Raw genomic sequence first — 18,975 nt, 5'->3', positions numbered from 1 at the left:
CCCCCCTTCCCATGCCCTAGCGCCATCATTTCTAAGGGAGCTCTCGGATGAAACGGTGGTCCTGGGCCAGTCCGTGACTCTTGCCTGCCAAGTGTCGGCCCAGCCAGCTGCACAGGCCACCTGGACCAAAGGTCAGGAGGAGTTCTGGGGCTGGGGGCCGGGAAGGCAGGGGGTGCCCCTTGCGGGCATTGCTGTCATTGTATGCAGGGAAACGGGCCCCAAGAGGGCGGGTGTCTCAAGGCTGGGTGCCTATTGGAGCCGCTGCCCAGGCCTGCTCTGTCCTGCTGCAGACGGAGCTCCCCTGGAGGGCACCAGCCGCCTCCTCATCTCCTCCACGGTCAAGAACTTCCAGCTGCTGACCATCCTGGTGGTGACTGCTGAGGACCTGGGGGTTTACACGTGCAGCGTGAGCAACCCTCTGGGCACAGTGACCACCAGGGCTGTCCTCCGGAAGGCAGGTGAGTGGATCGCGCCAGGCCCCTGGGTGGGACGGGGCGGGGACTGATTCTAATGGGGCCTGGAGACCACCTGTCACTTGGGGAGTTGGTTTGTGCTGGTGCCCTTCACTGAGGGATGGGATGCTTACCACCCGGTCACCCACGGCGGGGCCGCAGAAGGCCTGAGTCAGCTCTGCAGACTGGGGCCCCCCGGAGGGGAAGCAGAGGATGCAAAACAGGGGCTGTGGGACTAGCTTGATTCCCACCAGTGGTCACCACCAAGTGTCCAGGCTGCCGGGGGAAGCTGAGTAGCCAGGACAGGCCCCTCTGATGGGAGCCCGCGGCTGGCACAGGGCGGTCAGGGAGGGCCACTCCGCGGCGGGTTGCTGATGTACACTGGTGGGAGGGGAGCCTGGCAGAGCAGACCCCTCCCGAGGCCCCCACCAGAAGAGGCACTGGGCCCCTCTGCCAGTCGGCACTGGAAGGGGACCCTGACTGAACGGGTCCAGGGGATGGTGGGCTCAGGGACCTGGCAGCAGGTGCAGGAGGGTGAGGCCGGGCTGGCTGGGGCTCTGCGCTGCATTGGAAGCCGCGGGGAGCCCCCCTCAGGCTGCCGACCATGGGCCCCGCAGAGCGCCCCTGCTCTTCCCCACGCCCCGACCTCGGGGAGGTGTATGCTGACGGGGTGCTGCTGGTCTGGAAACCCGTGGAGTCCTATGGCCCTGTGACGTACATCGTGCAAAGCAGCCTGGAAGGTAGGAGCCCTCCCGATGGCCTCCCCTCTTGGGCAGCCCTGGCGTCCGCACAGGAGGACCGCAGGGCAGTGCCCCTGGGTGGCTTTGGGAAGAACCCAGCCACCTCGGGGTCTCTCCGCCCCTGACCCGGGCTGTCCCTCACCCACTTGCGTGTGGCCCAGGTGGCAGCTGGAACACGCTGGCTTCCGACATCTTTGACTGCTGCTACCTCACCAGCAAGCTTTCCAGGGGCGGGGTGTACACGTTCCGGACGGCCTGTGTCAGCAAGGCGGGCATGGGTCCCTACAGCAGCCCCTCAGAGGAGGTCCTCCTGGGAGGGCCCAGCCACCTGGGTGAGCCGCTCTGGGAGGCCTGGGGGGGGTGGCGGGGTGCCCTGCCACTTCACTCAGCCACACGCACTCACTGGGATGGTTTGTTCTAACTGGTAGGCCCCTGCCCCCAAATGGCCCAAGCGAGGAGACATCAAAGTGTGGGGGTTCACAGAAGGGCCTCCTGCTAGGGGGCCTGGGAAGGGGTGTGGGAGACAAAGTCCGGGGGAACTGGGGCTGTAGGGGTGCCTCCCAGTCACTGGCTCCTTCCCCCACAGCCTCCGAGGAAGAGAGCCGCACTCCGCGGCCAGCCCAGCCCCTCCCCAGCGCGCAGACCTTCGCCTTCCAGGCGCAGATTCGAAGGTGCCACAGCCCATCGCCTCACTGGCTTTGCCTGCTCCACCCCCCGCCCCCCGCCACCCCTCACTTCTCACATCCACACAAGTTTGGTGCAGAGCATCCGCGCCCTCTCCCCCAAGGCTCGGGTCACCTCCCGCCGAGCTTGCTTTTTCTGACCCTGGGAAGGAGGGCGCGTGGGGGGCCCTCACAAGGCGGGCCGGTGCTGCTTCTCCCAGGGGCCGCTTCAGCGTGGTGCGGCAGTGCCGGGAGAAGGCCAGCGGACGCGCGTTGGCCGCGAAGATCGTCCCCTACCGCCCTGAGGACAAGGCTGCCGTGCTGCGCGAATACGAAGCCCTCAAGAGCCTGCGCCACCCGCACCTGGCCCAGCTACAGGCCGCCTACCTCAGCCCCCGGCACCTGGTCCTCATCTTGGAGCTGTGCTCGGGACCCGAGCTGCTCCCCTGCCTGGCGGAGAGGTGAGGCCCGGCCTGGATGCGGGGCCGCGGGCGGGACGGTACACACACCGGGGCGAGGAGCGGCGCAAGGTGCGGACCGGCTCACACCTCCCCGCCCACCTCCCGGCCCCGCCTCCGCCGGTCAGCCCAAGCCGGGGAGCTAAGCAGAGCCGGGAGGCGCCTCTCCCAGGCCCACAGGAAGGGCTGATGTCCCCGCTGATGCCCCCTCTGCGGTGGACGGAGCCGAGCGCCCCTTCCCGTGCGCCCCCAGGGCCTCCTACTCGGAGTCGGAGGTGAAGGACTACCTGTGGCAGATGTTGAGCGCCGCCCAGTACTTGCACGCCCAGCGCATTCTGCATCTGGACCTCAGGTCCGAGAACATGATCGTCACCGAGTACAACTTACTCAAGGTCGTCGACCTGGGCAACGCCCAGAGCCTCGCCCAGGAGAGGGTCCTGCCCTCCGAGAGGTTCAAGGACTACGTGGAGACCATGGGTGCGCAGGGAGCGGATGCCAATCTGACCTTGCGGGGGGGGGGGGGGGTAGAAGGGTGGGCCAGCAGGAAGCCCCGCCCCCCGTCCTGCCTCCCTCCCCATTGCCCTGCACCCATCCAGTCTCTCGCCTGGGCGCTCCCCTGTGTCCTCCCCCAGCTCCCGAGCTCCTGGAGGGCCAGGGTGCCGTCCCGCAGACCGACATCTGGGCCATAGGCGTGACAGCCTTCATCATGTGAGTCCCCCAAGCGCAGGGGCGGGAGGATGGGGATCCATCCAGGGTGCCCCCGGAGCCCCCGTGTGTCCTCCATCCGAGGGTGACCTCAGATCCCTGTGCCTCCCATCCATCGAGGGGGAGCCCAGAGCCCCCGGTGCCCGCGCACATCCACCCGAGGGTGACCTGCGTCCCCTCACCCCCACGCGCGCAGGCTGAGCGCGGAGTACCCCGTGAGCAGTGAAGGGACACGCGAGCTGCAGAAAAGCCTGCGCAAGGGGCTAGTCCGTCTGAGTCGCTGCTACGCGGGGCTGTCTGGCGGCGCCGTGGCTTTTCTCCGGAGCACTTTGTGCGCTCACCCATGGTAAGGCGGTCCCGCCGCATCCATCACCGGCCGGCCGGGTCCAACCCCCTCCACCAACCCCGCCCGGCCCACTTCCCTCCCGCCTCCCTCCCCCACCCGGCCCCAGCGAGAGCTCAGCTGACAGCTCTGCCCTCTCTCCAGGGGCCGGCCGTGCGCGTCCCGCTGCTTGCAGGGCCCGTGGCTAACGGAGGAGGGCCCTGCTGGCTCCCAGCCGGCGGCCGTGACCTTCCCCACAGCGCGACTGCGCGCCTTCGTGCGCGAGCGAGAGAAGAGGCGCGCGCTGCTGTACAAGAAACACAACTTGGCCCAGGTGCGCTGAGCACTTGGCCTGGCAGAGAGGATGTGCGTGTGTGTGGGGGGGGGTCCGCCCTGCTGGGCTTCACCCCCTACTCTCCCCCTAGCACTTGCGGTGTATGCACAGACACGCCAATAAAAAGCAGAAAAGGACGAGGAGTCATCTGTTTCTTTGCTTTGTCTTGTTTGGGGAAGGAGATGAGGGTCCTGACGCCTCACCTGGGGTTTGGGGGTGGGGACCAGGCAGCAGAACTGCCCTTCCCTGTGGAATGGCCGCCAGTGAGGCCTCCCGGTTCGCGGAGTGGAGGAGCCAGAGCGGCCAGGGCAGCCTCACCTGGGGTGACCAGCTCATCCAGCTTACGGTCCTGCACAAACTGGGACAGTTGGTCCCCAGCCTCGCCCCACCAGCTGGCCTCCAAGGCACCGCTCCTGGGGCTCCTGGATGCTTGGAGGTGCACAGATTGAAAACCATCAGCCTGGGTCCCATGGTCACCTTCCTGGCCTGGTGTGGCCTCCAGGACTGGCCATAGCAGCCCCTTCTCAGTCGGAGGCAGAAAGGAGCCAGGCGAGTGACCAGCCAGGCCACCGGGAGGGAGGCAGGGGTGGACTCCTGTATGGGAAGGCCGTAGGAGAAGCTGCAGAAGGATCCTGAACCCCTCTGAACCCCACCTACATCCAGCACCCCCCCTCCCCCGCCTGCCAGGACTCCCTCCCGGGACACGTCCACTGTGCCCAGGGACTATCTCTGAGCCCTCTGCTGAGAGTCCCTCCACAGTCCTGTAGCTCTGATGATGCTTGTTCACACACATGGTGAACACACCTCTGGGCTTAGCCCTCACGGTTTGCATCTGAGCCCACTTCTTCTTCTCCATCCCATGCTCCCCAGCCCCAGGGGGCCATGTCCACATCAAGCCTGGCTCTGTGCATGGGGACCCAGGTGAGACTCTGAGCAACTTGCCTTCCGAGGCTGCATTTCTTTGGTAACCTCTGTGCTGGGTGCTCGGATGACATGTCCTGTCTCAGCCTGTTTAGATCGTATTTTGCAGAGTCAGCCCAGCTTCTGCTCGTGCGGGCGGAGAGACATTCACTAGGGCTGCATGCAGGGAGACCGTGTCTCTTCCAGGAGCTCAGCTTGCTGCGGTCCTTGCTCCTGGCCGGGTTTCCCAAGCACAGCGATCCTTGGGAGTTCTGCCTCTCGGGCTCCGTGCCTTCTCACAGCCCCGTTTTGGACTCGCCCTTCCAAATGTCATGTGGTATCATCCATGGCCCTTTTCCCAGACTGAACCCTGCCAGATGAACTCACTCAGTCCCGAAGTCCCTGCATCTATCAGTTACGAGTATTTTATTGGTGGGTTGTTTCTAAAGATCAAATCTAATGTTTTTAGATTTGTTTTTAACAGCTCTGTTGTATTTTATTATATGGTAACTTTTTCAATTAAGTTTTTTCTTTTGAAATCATTTGTTGAATCACAATGCAGTTGAAAGAAATACTATAGAAAGAGCCCAGTCACCATTTACCCAATTTCCCCCAATGGTCGTATCTCACAAAACGATAGTGTAATAACAACCAGGTCTTTATATCTCGGCTCTTTTGCTAGGACTTTCGATTGCTTTGCGGGAGCATTCTACTTATTATTTGTCTCACGTTTTTATAATTTTTGTTGGAGCACTGAAGCATTTTTATCATAGCTTTAAAACATTTATCAGATAATTTCAACAACTTTATCATCTCAGTATTGGTGCCTATTGCTTTTTTTTCCCCACTGACATTACTGGGATGTTCCTGGTTCTTGGTTATGACAAGTGACTTTTTACTCAAATGTGGACATTTCGGTAACATTTTATGAGACTCTGGTTCTTATTTAAGGTTTCCGTTTTAACTGGCTGTGATATAAAAAGAAATATATTTGGTTTTTTCCCCAAGTTTCTGGCACAGAACTCCTACAATTTCCAGGCTCTTTGGGAAGTGATGAAAATGTTTTTGGTTACTCCTAAAGAGTTCCTTTAAAGTACACCTTAGTTTATGCTAATGAGGTGACTTAGGATGGGACCCATGGGTGGCTTCAGGATGACCAGGAAGACCAAGTGCTTAGAGAGTTGGAACTTCCATCTCTACCCCTGACCTCCAGGGAGGAGAGGGGGTTGGAGATTGAGCTCTATAAAAACTCTTTTTTTAAAGAAAGCTTTTATTTATTTATTTGAGAGAGAGAGAGAGTGCTGGGGGAGGGGCAGACGGAGAGGAGAGAGAGAATCCCAAGCAGACTCATGCTGAGCATGGAGCCCAATGTGGGGCTTGATCTCACAACCCTGAGATCATGACCTGAGCTGAAATCAAGAGTCGGACACTCAACTGACTGAGCCACCCAGGTGCCCCTCTATAAATCTCTTGAACAATGATATTCAAAGAGCTTCTGGATCGGTGAACACATCAACTTGCTGGAAGGGTGGTGCTCCCAGAGAGGGTATTAAAACCCCATCCCCTTCCTATACCTTTCCCTGTGCATCTCTTCCACCTGGCTATTCCTGAGTTGCATCCTTTATAGAAAATTGGTAAACCTAAGTGGTTCCTGAATGCTGTGAGCCATTCTAGCAAATCGTCAAACCTGGGGAGGGAGTTGGGGAACCTCTGATGTATAGTTGGTTGGTTAGAAGTACAGGTGGCCTAGGACTTGCACCTGGCATTGTAAGTGGGAACAGTCTTGGGGGTTGAGCCCTTATCCTGTGGAATCTGGGGTTAATTCCAGGTAGTTGTGTCAAAACCAAATTGAATTGTTGGACAGCTAGCTGGTGTCCAGAGCATAGGAGAATTGGTTGTTGGTGATGGAAAGCAGCCCAGACTGGCTGTCTCCAACACTTCTCTGGCAGGGAAAGGACTGGTGCCACCTTGTTAGTGCCTGGTGGAGGGAGAAGTTTGGGTCCCACTGACATTGCAGGGTAGGGGTCCCAGTTACTGCTGAGCAGAGGAGGGCATTCCAGCGGCCCTCTGGTCTCATTCCGACACTCAGGTATTGCACAGTAGGGCTGAAAGGCCAGCTCCCCATGTGGTCTTCTGTGATACCCTCCCAGCAGGGGTGGGTTTGGGGCAGCTCGTTGCAGCCTGGCCAGGGCCAAAGTCTGGGATATTCAAGGGTTCTGCGCTGGGCATGGAGCCTGCTTCAGATTCTCTCCCTCTCCCTCTGCGACTGGACCAGCTAGGCAGTCCTATCTTATTAATTTAATTTTGCGTTTTAAGAGTATTGACAGAAAGGTAGAAATGTTCCAGTATTCCTCCTGTATTCCTTTCTCCTAGTTCTTGGTTCTCGCCTATGTTTTGTTTCATGTTCCCTAACTTACATGTTTGCTATTACCTTGGTTATCTGGGAAAAAACAATATGACCCTGTTCATCTTAAAAGCATTTTGTGAAAACTCTTACTTTCCTATTTCTCTGGGTAGGTGTCTTAGTTACTCAGGCTGCCGTAACAAAATACCACAGATGGGTGGCTTAAACAACGAAATTTTTTCCCCCAAGTTCTGGAGGCTGGAAGTCAGAGATTAGGGTGCCAGGATGGTTGGGTTCTGGTGAGATCTCGCTCTCGTGCTCGCAGATGGCCACCTTCCTGTTGATCCACGCACGGTAGAGACAGATGAGAGCTCCGGTCTCCCCCTCCTCCCATGTGGACATTAATCCCATGGGGGGCCCCATGACCTCATGTCAGCCAAATCACCTCCCACAGGCCGCCTTCTATCACAGTGAGGTCAGGGTTTCACCCTATGCATCTGGAGGGTGGAATGCAAATATTCAGTCCAGGGCAGCAGAATTCATCACGTTACCTGTGTGGGTTGCAGTCTGTGTCTTGGGAATCCCTCTGCATGCCCACCTCACTGTAGGGGCTGCTCGGAAGCACACGGGCCAACCACCTGCCTCAGCCTGGATCCGGGAAAAGCTGTCCCAAAGCCAGTCTTCCTGGCTGTTCTTTTTTGTTTTTCCTGATTAGTTCTTTCCACAGAGAAAAATAATTTTTTAAGATTTTATTAATTTATTTATTTATTTGAGAGTGGAGACAGCATGAGTGGGAGAGAGCAGGGAGCCTGATGTGGGGCTCAATCCCAGGACGCTGGGATCATGACTTGAGCCGAAGGCAGACGCTTCACCGACTGAGCCACCCAGGTTCCTCCAGAGAGAAATTTATTTTTCTTATACCTAAATCATTATTTTTCCCTCATTTATATACTTTGCCTTTTCATGCCATGAGCTGATAATGCATTTTTGTCATGCCCTGGACTTCAGCTGTGCCTGAATTCTAGATGGGCAGACCTCCAGATATTCATTTTTATTTTGTTAAAAATAAGACAACAGGCCCCAAAAAGAATGCCTTATGTTAAGCCCCATGTCACCAAACCCAGACATGTTAATGACAATGTTGGCTCTTCCAAAAATGGAATCTTAAGCTAATTGGTCAGGAATCACCCGCTCAGCACTGGTGAACAAATCTGCCTGATAGACCCCCGCACCCCCTCCCTAAAGGAAAGTAACCTTGCAATAACCAACGCCTTTTTGCCCGTATGACTCCCTTCTGCCTATAAGACTCCTTCATTTTGTACAGTTCTTTGTCATGACTTTCAATCTGCTGGATTGAGTGCTGCCTGATCCATGAATCAATTTTTGGCCCAAATACACTCTAAAAATTTTTAATCTGCCTCAGTTTATCAATCAACAGCTTGATCAACAAACATATATATTTGTATATGTATTTGTTGATTGGCTTACAAAATATATTGATTAATATATATTCAATTGTATATTTGTGTCAATTTATACTTATATCTGTATTGAATCATCTATCCACAGTATCTATACTGTATCAGTCTGTGTCTATATGTATCTACCTACATGTATATTGATCTTAATTCTGTATCAGTATGTATATAAACCCAAGCCTGGTCCTTCCTGCAACCAGCCCTATCCTGAAGTTATTTAGGCGCTGCCCTGGGTCACCTCATCAGGATCATGCAGACAATATATGTAGTTATGTATAATATACGTATTGCCTGAAACAAAATATCGGGCCTACAATGCTAAGAACTATTCTAGGCGATGGAGACAGCTATGAGAAAACCTACCCCAAACCCGGCCTCATAGTGATTGTGTTTCCTTCTTATTGCACATTTGGCTTGATCTCCTGTCATTGCAAGGTTCAGAGCTTGGACAGGACCAGGCTGAGACTTGGTCAGACTGCAGAGGTGGGTGCGGGAGGACGTTCTGGTTTATCCTGGGCCCGAACGGTAGTGCTGGGGTGTGAATCAGCCGTCACCCTGAAATTGAAGGGAGAAGCGAGGCGGGTGAGGAGGCCAAGGGCCTACCCAGCGGTGAGGGCTCTGTGCCGCCTGGGATGCCACCCCGGGTCACGCATGGCAAACACAGCTGATCTCTGTTCCCAGTTCCTGGCACAGTTTCATACTTGAAATTCCCCAAGTGATAGGAGCCTCCTGTGGGATGCTAATGAGGTGATCCCTGGTGGCCCCACATAGCTTCGGATGGGGACTGTTTCTCTAAAATGACCAGGGACCAGGCGTGGTGATGAGAGGGTTGGAACTCTGACCCCTGACCCCTAACCTCCTGGGAGGCGAGGGGGTTGGAGACAAAGTTTAATCACATCAATCACTGTGTAATGTACCAGTGTAATGAAGGCCCAATGAAAGTGCCGGACCCCAGGGCTGAGGGAGCTTGTAGGGAGGATACCCTGGTTCCAGGTGAGGGCACAGAGGCTCTGTGCCCCCTCTAGCCTTGCTCTGGGCATCTCTCCCATTGGCTGTTCCTTCGTGATGAAACCCTTAAGTATGGTGTTTGCCTGAGTTCTGTGAATCATTGCAGCAAAGTACTGAGCCTGAGGCATTCGTGAGAGCCCCCCAGCTTAGAGCCAGTTGGTCAGGAGTGCAGGTGGCCCCTGGGATTTGCTGCTGGCCTCTGAAGTGGGGGTGGTCTCGTGGAGCCCTTAACATGTGGAGTCTGCGTGAACTCCGGGTAGTGAGGGTCACAGCGGGGTGGCCTGTAGGGTGTCGGCCAGTGTCGGAGTTGGTGTGGGGATAACTCTCACCCGGAGTCCATGCTTGGGGAGGCAGAAGGCTGAACCCCTGAAATGTCTTGATTGCATGGGCACTGCTCCCCCATACACACCAGCGATCTTGTGAGCATACTTCCCTGTACTGGGGGCTGGTTATTTGGTGGAGTCCTGGGTGAAGCCGTCGCCTCACGGATCTTTTGAAGCCCATGGTGAGGGATGACAGAGCTGTGGTTGCGCCTCCACCGTGGCCTGCAGACCCCTCCTGATGATGTGCTAGCCGTGCCTCTCACAGCCCCAGCACTGGCTCCTGGCTCAATCGGTCTGAAGTAATGCCCTGGGTACTGGTGGTCATTCCACTTGAGTGCCAAGTGGAGGGATGGAGTGGAGCAGAAGCTGAGGGAACACGGAGCCTCCCTGGCGTCTGCACCTGAGGGCTCTCTGAGACTGCGGCGTTCGATGCAGAGAGGATGGGCCAGATCTGGATTCCTGTGTCCGGGCACACATTGGTAAGAGCCAATAACAGCCGGGCACCAATTCACTGAAATGATGATAAATGATAGCAAATCACACTGAAGATAGTGGGTAACACCTTCACAGCCTTGGACACTTAGGTGTCACGGTGAGCAAAGTACTCATGCAAATGTGACACATTACGACCTAGTACAGAGAAGGCAGGAAATTATGGAAATCAAAGAAAAAATTGATGTGCTGGTGATCCTAGTAGGAGATTTTAATACAAACAACTAGTAACTGGGAAGTTTTAGAATACATCCTCAATAATTTCTGCATTAAATAGGAAAACCAAAATGATAGTTAATTTTAAAGAGGCATCTTGGTGCCTGGGTGGCTCAGTCGGTGAAGCATCTACCTTCGGCTCAGGTCATGATCTCAGTGTCCTGGGATCAAGCCCCGCATCGGGCTCCTTGCTCAGCGGGGAGCCTGCTTCTCCCTCTGCTGCTCCCCCTGCTTGTGCTCTCTCTCTGTGTCAAATAAATAAATAAATAAAATCTTAAAAAAATAAAGAGGCATCTTGAGGAGGAGACATGGAGACTGGCAGCAAAAGATGTTCTTTTCTTCCCCAACCCTAGAACTGTTGGGTGAACATGGCAGAAAATTATTCATCTGGTTATATTCCTTGCTAACACAGGCATGGAATTCCTGCAGAACATAGAACACCAAATACAGATTTAAGTGTTCATTTGCTCACATTATACAAACTATTGTTACCTCATGGTACCTTGGAAACAATTAGTGTTCAGAATACAGACCCTTGGGGTTTCTCCCAAGACTGTGGATGCTGGTCTGACCAGTGACAGATACAATAGCTCACTAGTTAGATGGTAGATAAATAATATAGATCAACTCTTAGACCAGATAGCTAGATTGGTAAATACATATAGATTAGAACCATGAGAGACTATGGACTCTGAGAAACAATCTGAGGGTTTTAGAGGGGAAGGGGGTGGGGGGATGGGTTCGCCCAGTTATGGGTATTAAGGAGGGCACATACTGCATGGAGCACTCGGTGTTATACGAAAACAATGAATCGTGGATCACTACATCAAAAACTAATGATGTATGGTGACTAACATATCATAATAAAATGAACTCAAAATGGATCAAAGACCTAAATATGAGATGTAAAACCATAAAAATCCTAGAAGAAAACACAAGCAATAACTTCTTTGACATAAGCCATGGAAACATTTCTCTAGAAATATCTCCTAAGGCAAGGGAAACAAAAGCAAAAATAAACTATTAGGACTATACCAAAATAAAAAGCTATTGCACAATGAAGGAAACCATCAACACTATGAAAATGCAACCTAGTAAGGGTATTTGCAAATGACATATCCAATAAGGGATTAATATCCAAAATATATAAAGAACTTATAAAACTCAACACCAAAAAACAAAGAGTCCATTTAAAAATGGGCAGAGGACCTGGGTAGACACTTTCCCAAAGAAGACATCCTGATGGCCAACAGACACATGAAAAGATGCTCAACATCACTTATCATCAGGGAAATACAAATCAAAAGTACAATGAACACATGTCAGAATGGGGGAATTGGGGCACCTAGGAGGCTCAGTTGGTTAAGCATCTGCCTTCAGCTCAGGTCATGATCCCAGGGTCCTGGGATGGAGCCCCACATCAGGCTCCCTTCTCTTTCTGCCTTTCCGCTTGCTTATGCTCTCTCGCTATAATTAATAAATAAATAAATAAATAAATAAATAAATAAATAAATAGTGGAATTAAGAACACAAGAAATAAGTCTTGATGAGGCTATGGGAAAAAGGAACCCTCTCACACTGTTGGTGGGAATGCAAATTGGTGTAGCCACTGTGGAAAGCAGTATGGAAGTTCCTCAGAAAGTTAAGAATAGAATTACCACATAATCCAGTACATTGATTACTGGGTATTTACCCAAAGAAAACAAAAACACTGATCCAAAAGATATGCGCACCCTTATGTTTATTGCAGATTATTTACAATAGCCAAGATATGGAAGCAATCCAGGTGTTCAACCAATCCAGGTGTTCAACCATTGATGAGTGGGTAAAGAAGATGTGGTCCATACATATAATGGGATATTACTCAGCCTTAAAAAAGAATGAAATCTTGCCATTTGTGATAACATGAATGGACCTAAATGGTATTATGCTAAGTGAAATAAGTCAGTCAGAGAAAGACAAATATCATGATTTCATTCATATTTGGAATTTTAAAAACAACTCAAATGAACAAAAGAAAGAAGAAACAAACAAAGAAAAACAACTCTTAAGTATAGAAAACAAACTGGTGGTTGCCAGAGGGGAGATGGGTGGGTGGATGGGTGAAAAGGGGATTTAGAAGTACCAACTTGCAGTTACAAAATAAAAAGTCATGGAGATGAAAAGTATAACAGTAAGATTGTAATTACATTGTTTGGTGACAAATGGTGACTACACTTATTGTGATGAGCACTGGGTGATGTATAGAATTGTCGAATCTCTATATTGTATACCTGAAACTATTATAACCCTGTATGTCAATTATACTTCAATAAAAAAAGAAAAGAAAAAATACCTGACTAAATATAAGCAAATAGAATCCTATAATATATAAGAAGGATAATCCATGATGATAAAGTAAGACTTAACCTAGGAACACTAAGTTGGTTTAACATTCAAAAATTAATCCATGTAAGATAGTGACATCTGTAAAATGGCACATTAGGAATCTCCATTCTTATTCTCCATTAGAAAAGTAAAAAACAAAACAAAAACAGAGACTGGCTAAAATAACCTTATACAAGCTCTGGAAAACAATCGAAGGTCTGCAACAACCAAGCTAATGCCCGATCATGAAAAGGCCACCTTCCAAATGGAATGAAAGTTCATGGTGTTTTTGTTTGCATAACCCACTACTTCTCCAGCATGGCACAATCATGGTCTGAAGCACCAAGGAGTTTAGTTCCCAGTTCCCTCCCTTGAACCAGGTGGAGCAGAGTTGACCTTATATGCAATGGTCTTACCTGTCTGGTGGATGCCTGAAAGACTGACTGATCTCCATCTTGCCTACCTTGGATCTCAAATGGAGAAAAGGGGCAGCCGCTGATCATGAAAGCTACAGGGAGACACCGACTTATAGAGATTTGTGGCAAGAAATTACAGGTGGAGACATACAAGAGACAGAATCTAAGATCCCAAGGAGAAGCTAGAGTGAGACTCTTTGAGAAATTAAGACATTCAAAAGCAGCATGTGTACAAAAGAATTGAAAAAGCCAGTGAATTCCAGGCAAGATGTATCAGTAAAGTTCCAAGAAGACCTTAAGTTTTCACTTTGATCCGATCTCTAGGCTTGAAGCATGTTCAACTAATCAGTAGAGAACTGCCCCAGCACAGAGCCAACATGAAAAGACATGAAGAAGTGGCTGTCTTTTCAAATGCGCACTTTTCTACAAAAACAAAAATCACAAGGCATACAAAGAAAGAAGAAAAAAATGGGCCATTCAATGGTACAGAGTAAATTTCCAGAAACTATCCCTGAGGAAGCACAGATATTAGACTTATTAGATAAAAACTTTAAAACAACTGCTTTAAGTATAACCAAAGAGCTAAAGGAAAACAAAGGCAAAGAACTAAAAGAATTCAGGAAAAAAATATATGAGCAGAATAAGAATATCCAACAAAGAGATAGAAATTGTATTAAAAAAACTGAATAGAACTTCTGAGCTGAAAATACAGGAAATATATTGAAAAAATTTCATTTCTATTTTATTATTTTATTTTTTTCGATTTTATTTTTAAGTAATCTCTACACCCAATGTGGGGCTTGAACTCACAACCCAGAGATCAAGAGTTGTACACTCTACTGACTGAGCCAGCCAGGTTTCCTGAAAAAGGAGAATTTAGACAGTAGATTTGTGCAAGCAGAATACAGAGACTGAATTTGAAGGAATTATCTAGCCTGTGGAGCAGAAAGAAATCAAATGAAGAAAAGTGAACAGAGTCTAAGGTTTTGTGGCACAACATCAAAGGTACCAACACACGCATTATGGTAATCCCAGAAGGGGAATAGAGACAGAGAAAGGTCAGAGAGATTATCTGAAGAAATAACAGCTAAATACACCTCAATTTAATAAAATACAGAAATCTAAAAATCCAAGAAGGTCAATGAACTCCTAATAGGATAAACTAAGAGACCCACCTGAAGCACATTATAATCAAACTGTTGAAAGAGAAAGGCAAAAAAAAAAAAAAAAAAAAAAAACAGCAAGGGAGAAAGAACTCATCACATCCAAGGAATTCTAAATAAGATCATAAGTAAATTTCTCAATAGAAACCAGAAGGCAGTATTGAAAAGTGTAAAAGAAAAGAAAACTGTCAACCAAGAATTCTGTAGCTGGCAAAACTGTCCTTCAGAAATGAGGGAGAGGGGCCCCTGGGTGGCTAAGTCAGTTAAGCATTGACCCTTGATTTTGGCTCAGGTCATGATCTCAGGATCACGAGATCGAGCCCCACATCGGGCTCCTTGCTGGGCATGGAACCTGCTTAAGATTCTCTCTCTCCTCTCCCTCTGCCTCTCCCACCTCTTTAAAAAAAGTGAGGGAGCGATTAAGACATTTCCAGACACACAAAAGGTGAGAGAGTTTATTTCTAAAAGTCTTTTAAAAATTAAATTACAATTAACATGCAGAGTTACATTAGTTTCAGATGTAAAGCTCAGAGAGCTTACGACCTATAGACCTGCTCTACAAAAAAAATGCTGGTGGGAGTCCTTGAGGTTGCAATGAAAGGAATTAGACAGTAACTCAACCCCATATGAAGACGTCAAGACCTATGCAGTAGCAGCTCGATCCCTGGAGGGACTAGAGTATGGAGGTCCACCATGCAGACCATCAGCCAAGGCTGTGTGACCACAGCTGGCTGGCAACACTCCATGCTTGTTGCCACGTATGGTTGCTGGAGCAGTAGGTGCCACCCACAACTCCACCAGGAGAGGACAACTGGAACCTCACTCTTGGTGTATCCTGGATCTTGCCTCATGTGCCTCTTTCTTTGGGACGATTTTCACCTGTGTCTTTTTTCCATAATAAACCATAAACCTCTGAGTTCTGAGAGTACTTGTAGGAAATCACTGAGCCTGACGGTGGTCTTGAGCACTCCCAAAGAGCATTTGCCACGACTATTCTTGAACTCAAAACTCCTGGCTAACTACCAACTCAACCTTTCTGCTTGGAGGCCTCGAAGACTCCCTCACACTCAGCATCAAACAAAACTCAAAAATGCAGGCTCTACCTGATACACCGAACCCTGCCCAAACCCCATCCAGGGCTCTATCATATCTCAGATGTTCAAACTAGAAACCCAGGCACCAGTCTTCCTCTGCTCTTTCTCTCCCAGTAGCCAATCCAGCCCTCCACTCTGTCCTTCATGTCCTGAGTCTGTGAGAGCTTCCCTCCCCTACCCCATCTGCATGGCCATTGCCTCAATTCAAGCCAACATCTCTTGTCTCTCTGGCAAGTGTCCTATCTACTGCCTCCCCATCCAACTAGCTTTCTAACCTGCTGTCCATGCCACCGTGACCTTTCAAAACACAAATTTCATCCTGTCCCTCCAGTAGCTTCCCAGTGCTTGTAGAAAAAGGCCAATCTCACTTATCTTCACCTTCAAACCGCTCGGCCCCCTCCCCAACCCTCCCCATGCTCCAGCAGGTTCTCTGTAAGGTGCAGCCGGACAGCTATGTCCCCTTCTCAGAACCTTATCTCTGTTCATAGCTCCACTTCCTCTTCTAAGTCCATCTGGCCAGCCTCCTTTCTGCTCTAGGGCAGTGTCCATTCTGGTATCTCAGGACACAGCAGACACTCACCTACATATGTGTGGAACAAATATTCTGGGTTGTTCTGTGTTATTCTAGAATAGTTATCCTAGGTTATTCTGGTTATTCTTTATATCACAATGAGCACTCCCATTGCTCATATTCCTCAGAGGGGGTGTTTCTCCCCTCCTCTCCAGTCTGCCTTCTGGTTTGCTATAAAACATACACCGGATTTGGTTTAAATCACTTGTTATGAAGATGTGATCTAATAATCACCTAAATATATAACTCTAATGTTCTATCTGGTGTAAATATGCCTGTCCTTCCCAACTCAGGCAATGGAAGACTCCATTTTATCAATCATTTCTCCAGGAGACACATTCCAGCTCCATGAGGACAGAGGGTCTGAGTTCACTTCTGTGTCCCCAGCCCCAGAAGCAATGCCGAGTAGATAGAGGTACTACTATGGACTGAACGTTTGTGCTCCCACAAAAATTTATATGTTGAAGCCCTAACCCCCAATGTGATGGTGGGGCCACTCAGAGGTAATTACTTTTAGATGAGGTCATGAGTGTAAAACCTCCATCATGGAATTAGTATCCTTATAAGAAGGGGAAGAGCCCAGAACTCTCTCTTTCCATCATGTGAGAACAGAGTAAGAAAGTGGCTGTCTGCAAGCCAGAAAGAGGTTCTTGCCAGGACCAAAAATATGAGAAAAATAAATGTCTGTTGTGTGAGCCCCCCAGTCTATAGTATTTTGTCATGGTGGCCCAAGCAGGCTAAAACCCTGAATATTTGCTGGTTGGATAAATGAATGAATGTTATTTTTGGACAATCACACTTTAGACTTAAAACCAAGGATTTTAAAGGCGTTTACTGGACCAGCTTATTAAGGATAACATTTTATTTATTTGTAAACATTTTTTGAAGTTTTTTAAAAAATTTATTTAATTAATCTCTACACCCAACGTGGGGCTTGGACTTATGACCCCGAGATCAAGAGTTGCATGTTCCACTGGCTGAGCCAGCCAGGCACCTCTAATGATAGCATTTTAAAAAATGAAATAATCTATAAATGAGATAAATAGTGTCCTTATTGTAAATCTTGAGCTATTGGCTGTCCTTAGAGTTATATAATTAGAGAATCTCAAATAATATTAATTTACAAGTTAAAAACCTGATTGTCTCATTGTACTTTTGTTACAACTACTTCTTAATTCTTAATCCAGAATGCTTATGCAAAAATATCTTTAAAAATTAGTTTAGAGAATCATACAGAGCCATCTAGAAACAAAAGTTGAGTAAAATTCACTTTATGCCAAATGGGACAGGAAATGATGAGAAAGTAACTGTCTCCAATGTTTGTTATTTTTGTCCCATCACGGAAGTTTGGAGTTGGGTTGCAGGTGTCTGAAAGTGTCCACTTTGGGTCTGCCGGGTGCTGGGGGCGTGGCCACTGAGGCAAGGGCATGGAGCTGATGGTCCCAAGGCACCTCGATCTGTGACACATGATCCCAATGCCTGAATGGATCCCGGGAGGGCTGTGTGTTGGAGGGGAAAAGAGCTCCAGGACCAGTTAGGCTGTAGGACACATATCTCTTCCCTGGTCCATGAAGTCCACCTCCTAATGCTTCTTCTTCCCTGTACGAAAAAGAGAGGAGTGGGGAGACTGCCAAACCCCTTAAAAAATGGCTGACTGAAGAACTCAGCAAACCCTCTTCCCAAAAGGTGACATCAAAACTGGACAAAGTTGTCAAAACAACTACATAAAGACTGGAAAATGACGGAAAGCATACAACAAATTGAAAGCATTTATTCAAGAGAGTATTCTGAACCTTGGCAAGGATGGGGGTGCCTGTGGCATGTCAGCCCAGGGTAGCCTTACTCCCCATCTCCACAGCAGAGCACCCACATGTGTGAGGCGAACGCTGACAGATCTAAAAGGAGAAATAGACAGTAAATACAATTATAGTAGGAAATTTCAACACCTTACTTTCAGCAATGGACCGAAGAACCAGACAGAACATCTGTAAGGAAACAGGACTTGAACAACACTACTGATCAATTGGACCCAACAGTAATATACAGAACACTCCACCCCAAAGCAGCAGAATACACCTTCTTCTCAAGTGCACACAGAACATTCTCCAGGATAGATTCCATGTGTTGGGACACAAAACAAGTCTTAACAAATTTAAAAAAGACTGAGTCATACCAACTGCCTTTTCTGACCACAATGGAATGAAACTAGAGATCAACAGCAAAAGGAAAACAGGAGAAAAAAAAAACCTGCTAAAAAAACATGTTAGCCTGGGTGGCTCAGTCGGTTGGGCATCTGCCTTCGGCTTGGGTCGTGATCCTGGGGTCCTGGGATTGAGCCCTGCATCGGGCTCCCTTCTCCCTCTCCCTCTGCCTGCCACTCTGCCTATCTGTGCTCTCTCTATGTGTCTGTCAAATAAATAAAATCTTTAAAAACAAAAAACAAAAAAACCCTGCATATAGGTGGAAATGAATCACTCTTTTTAAAAGATTTTATTTATTTATTTGAGAGAGAAAGTGAGAGCGAGAGCAAGAGAGAGGGAGAGAGAGAGCACAGAGGGAGAGGGAGAAGCAGACTCCCTGCTGAGCAGAGAGCCCCACGTGGGGTTCAACCCCAGGATTCTGGGATCATGACCTTAGCCAAAAGCAGATACTTAACTGACTGAGCCACCCAGGTGCCCCAAACACTCTTGAATAACAAGTGAACCAAAGAAGAAATCACAAGGGAAATTAGAAACTACATTGTGACAAATGAAAACACAACATGCTGGAACATATGGAATGCAGCAAAAGCAGTGCTAAGAGGGAGGTTTGTAGTGGTAAATACCTACAGTAAAAAAAGAAAGAAGAAAGAAAGAAAGAGAGGAAAGAAAGAAAGAAAGAAAGAAAGAAAGAAAGAAAGAAAGAAAGAAAGAAAGAAAGAAAGAAAGAAA

At 49.1% G+C, this 18,975-nt stretch overlaps 1 protein-coding gene across 1 annotated transcript in view; it reads left to right on the top strand.

Moving 5' to 3' along the window:
* Positions 1–3,816, top strand: part of OBSCN (obscurin, cytoskeletal calmodulin and titin-interacting RhoGEF) — a 133,173-nt gene extending 129,357 nt beyond the window's left edge. The window contains exons 93-102 of the mRNA XM_032397906.1: positions 21–131; positions 291–458; positions 1,070–1,192; positions 1,354–1,524; positions 1,779–1,863; positions 2,076–2,315; positions 2,566–2,789; positions 2,945–3,020; positions 3,214–3,363; positions 3,505–3,816. Coding sequence (XP_032253797.1) covers positions 21–131; positions 291–458; positions 1,070–1,192; positions 1,354–1,524; positions 1,779–1,863; positions 2,076–2,315; positions 2,566–2,789; positions 2,945–3,020; positions 3,214–3,363; positions 3,505–3,682 — 1,526 coding nt within the window. The 3' untranslated portion in view covers positions 3,683–3,816. The remainder of the gene's footprint in view (positions 1–20; positions 132–290; positions 459–1,069; positions 1,193–1,353; positions 1,525–1,778; positions 1,864–2,075; positions 2,316–2,565; positions 2,790–2,944; positions 3,021–3,213; positions 3,364–3,504) is intronic.
* Positions 3,817–18,975: the final 15,159 nt, after the last annotated feature.

The sequence above is a fragment of the Phoca vitulina genome, unplaced genomic scaffold, assembly GCF_004348235.1.
Source record: "Phoca vitulina isolate PV1807 unplaced genomic scaffold, GSC_HSeal_1.0 scaffold106, whole genome shotgun sequence".
NCBI classification, from domain to species: domain Eukaryota; kingdom Metazoa; phylum Chordata; class Mammalia; order Carnivora; family Phocidae; genus Phoca; species Phoca vitulina.
Note: the sequence above shows the minus strand (reverse complement) of the source record. Positions and strands in the feature narration are given on the sequence as shown.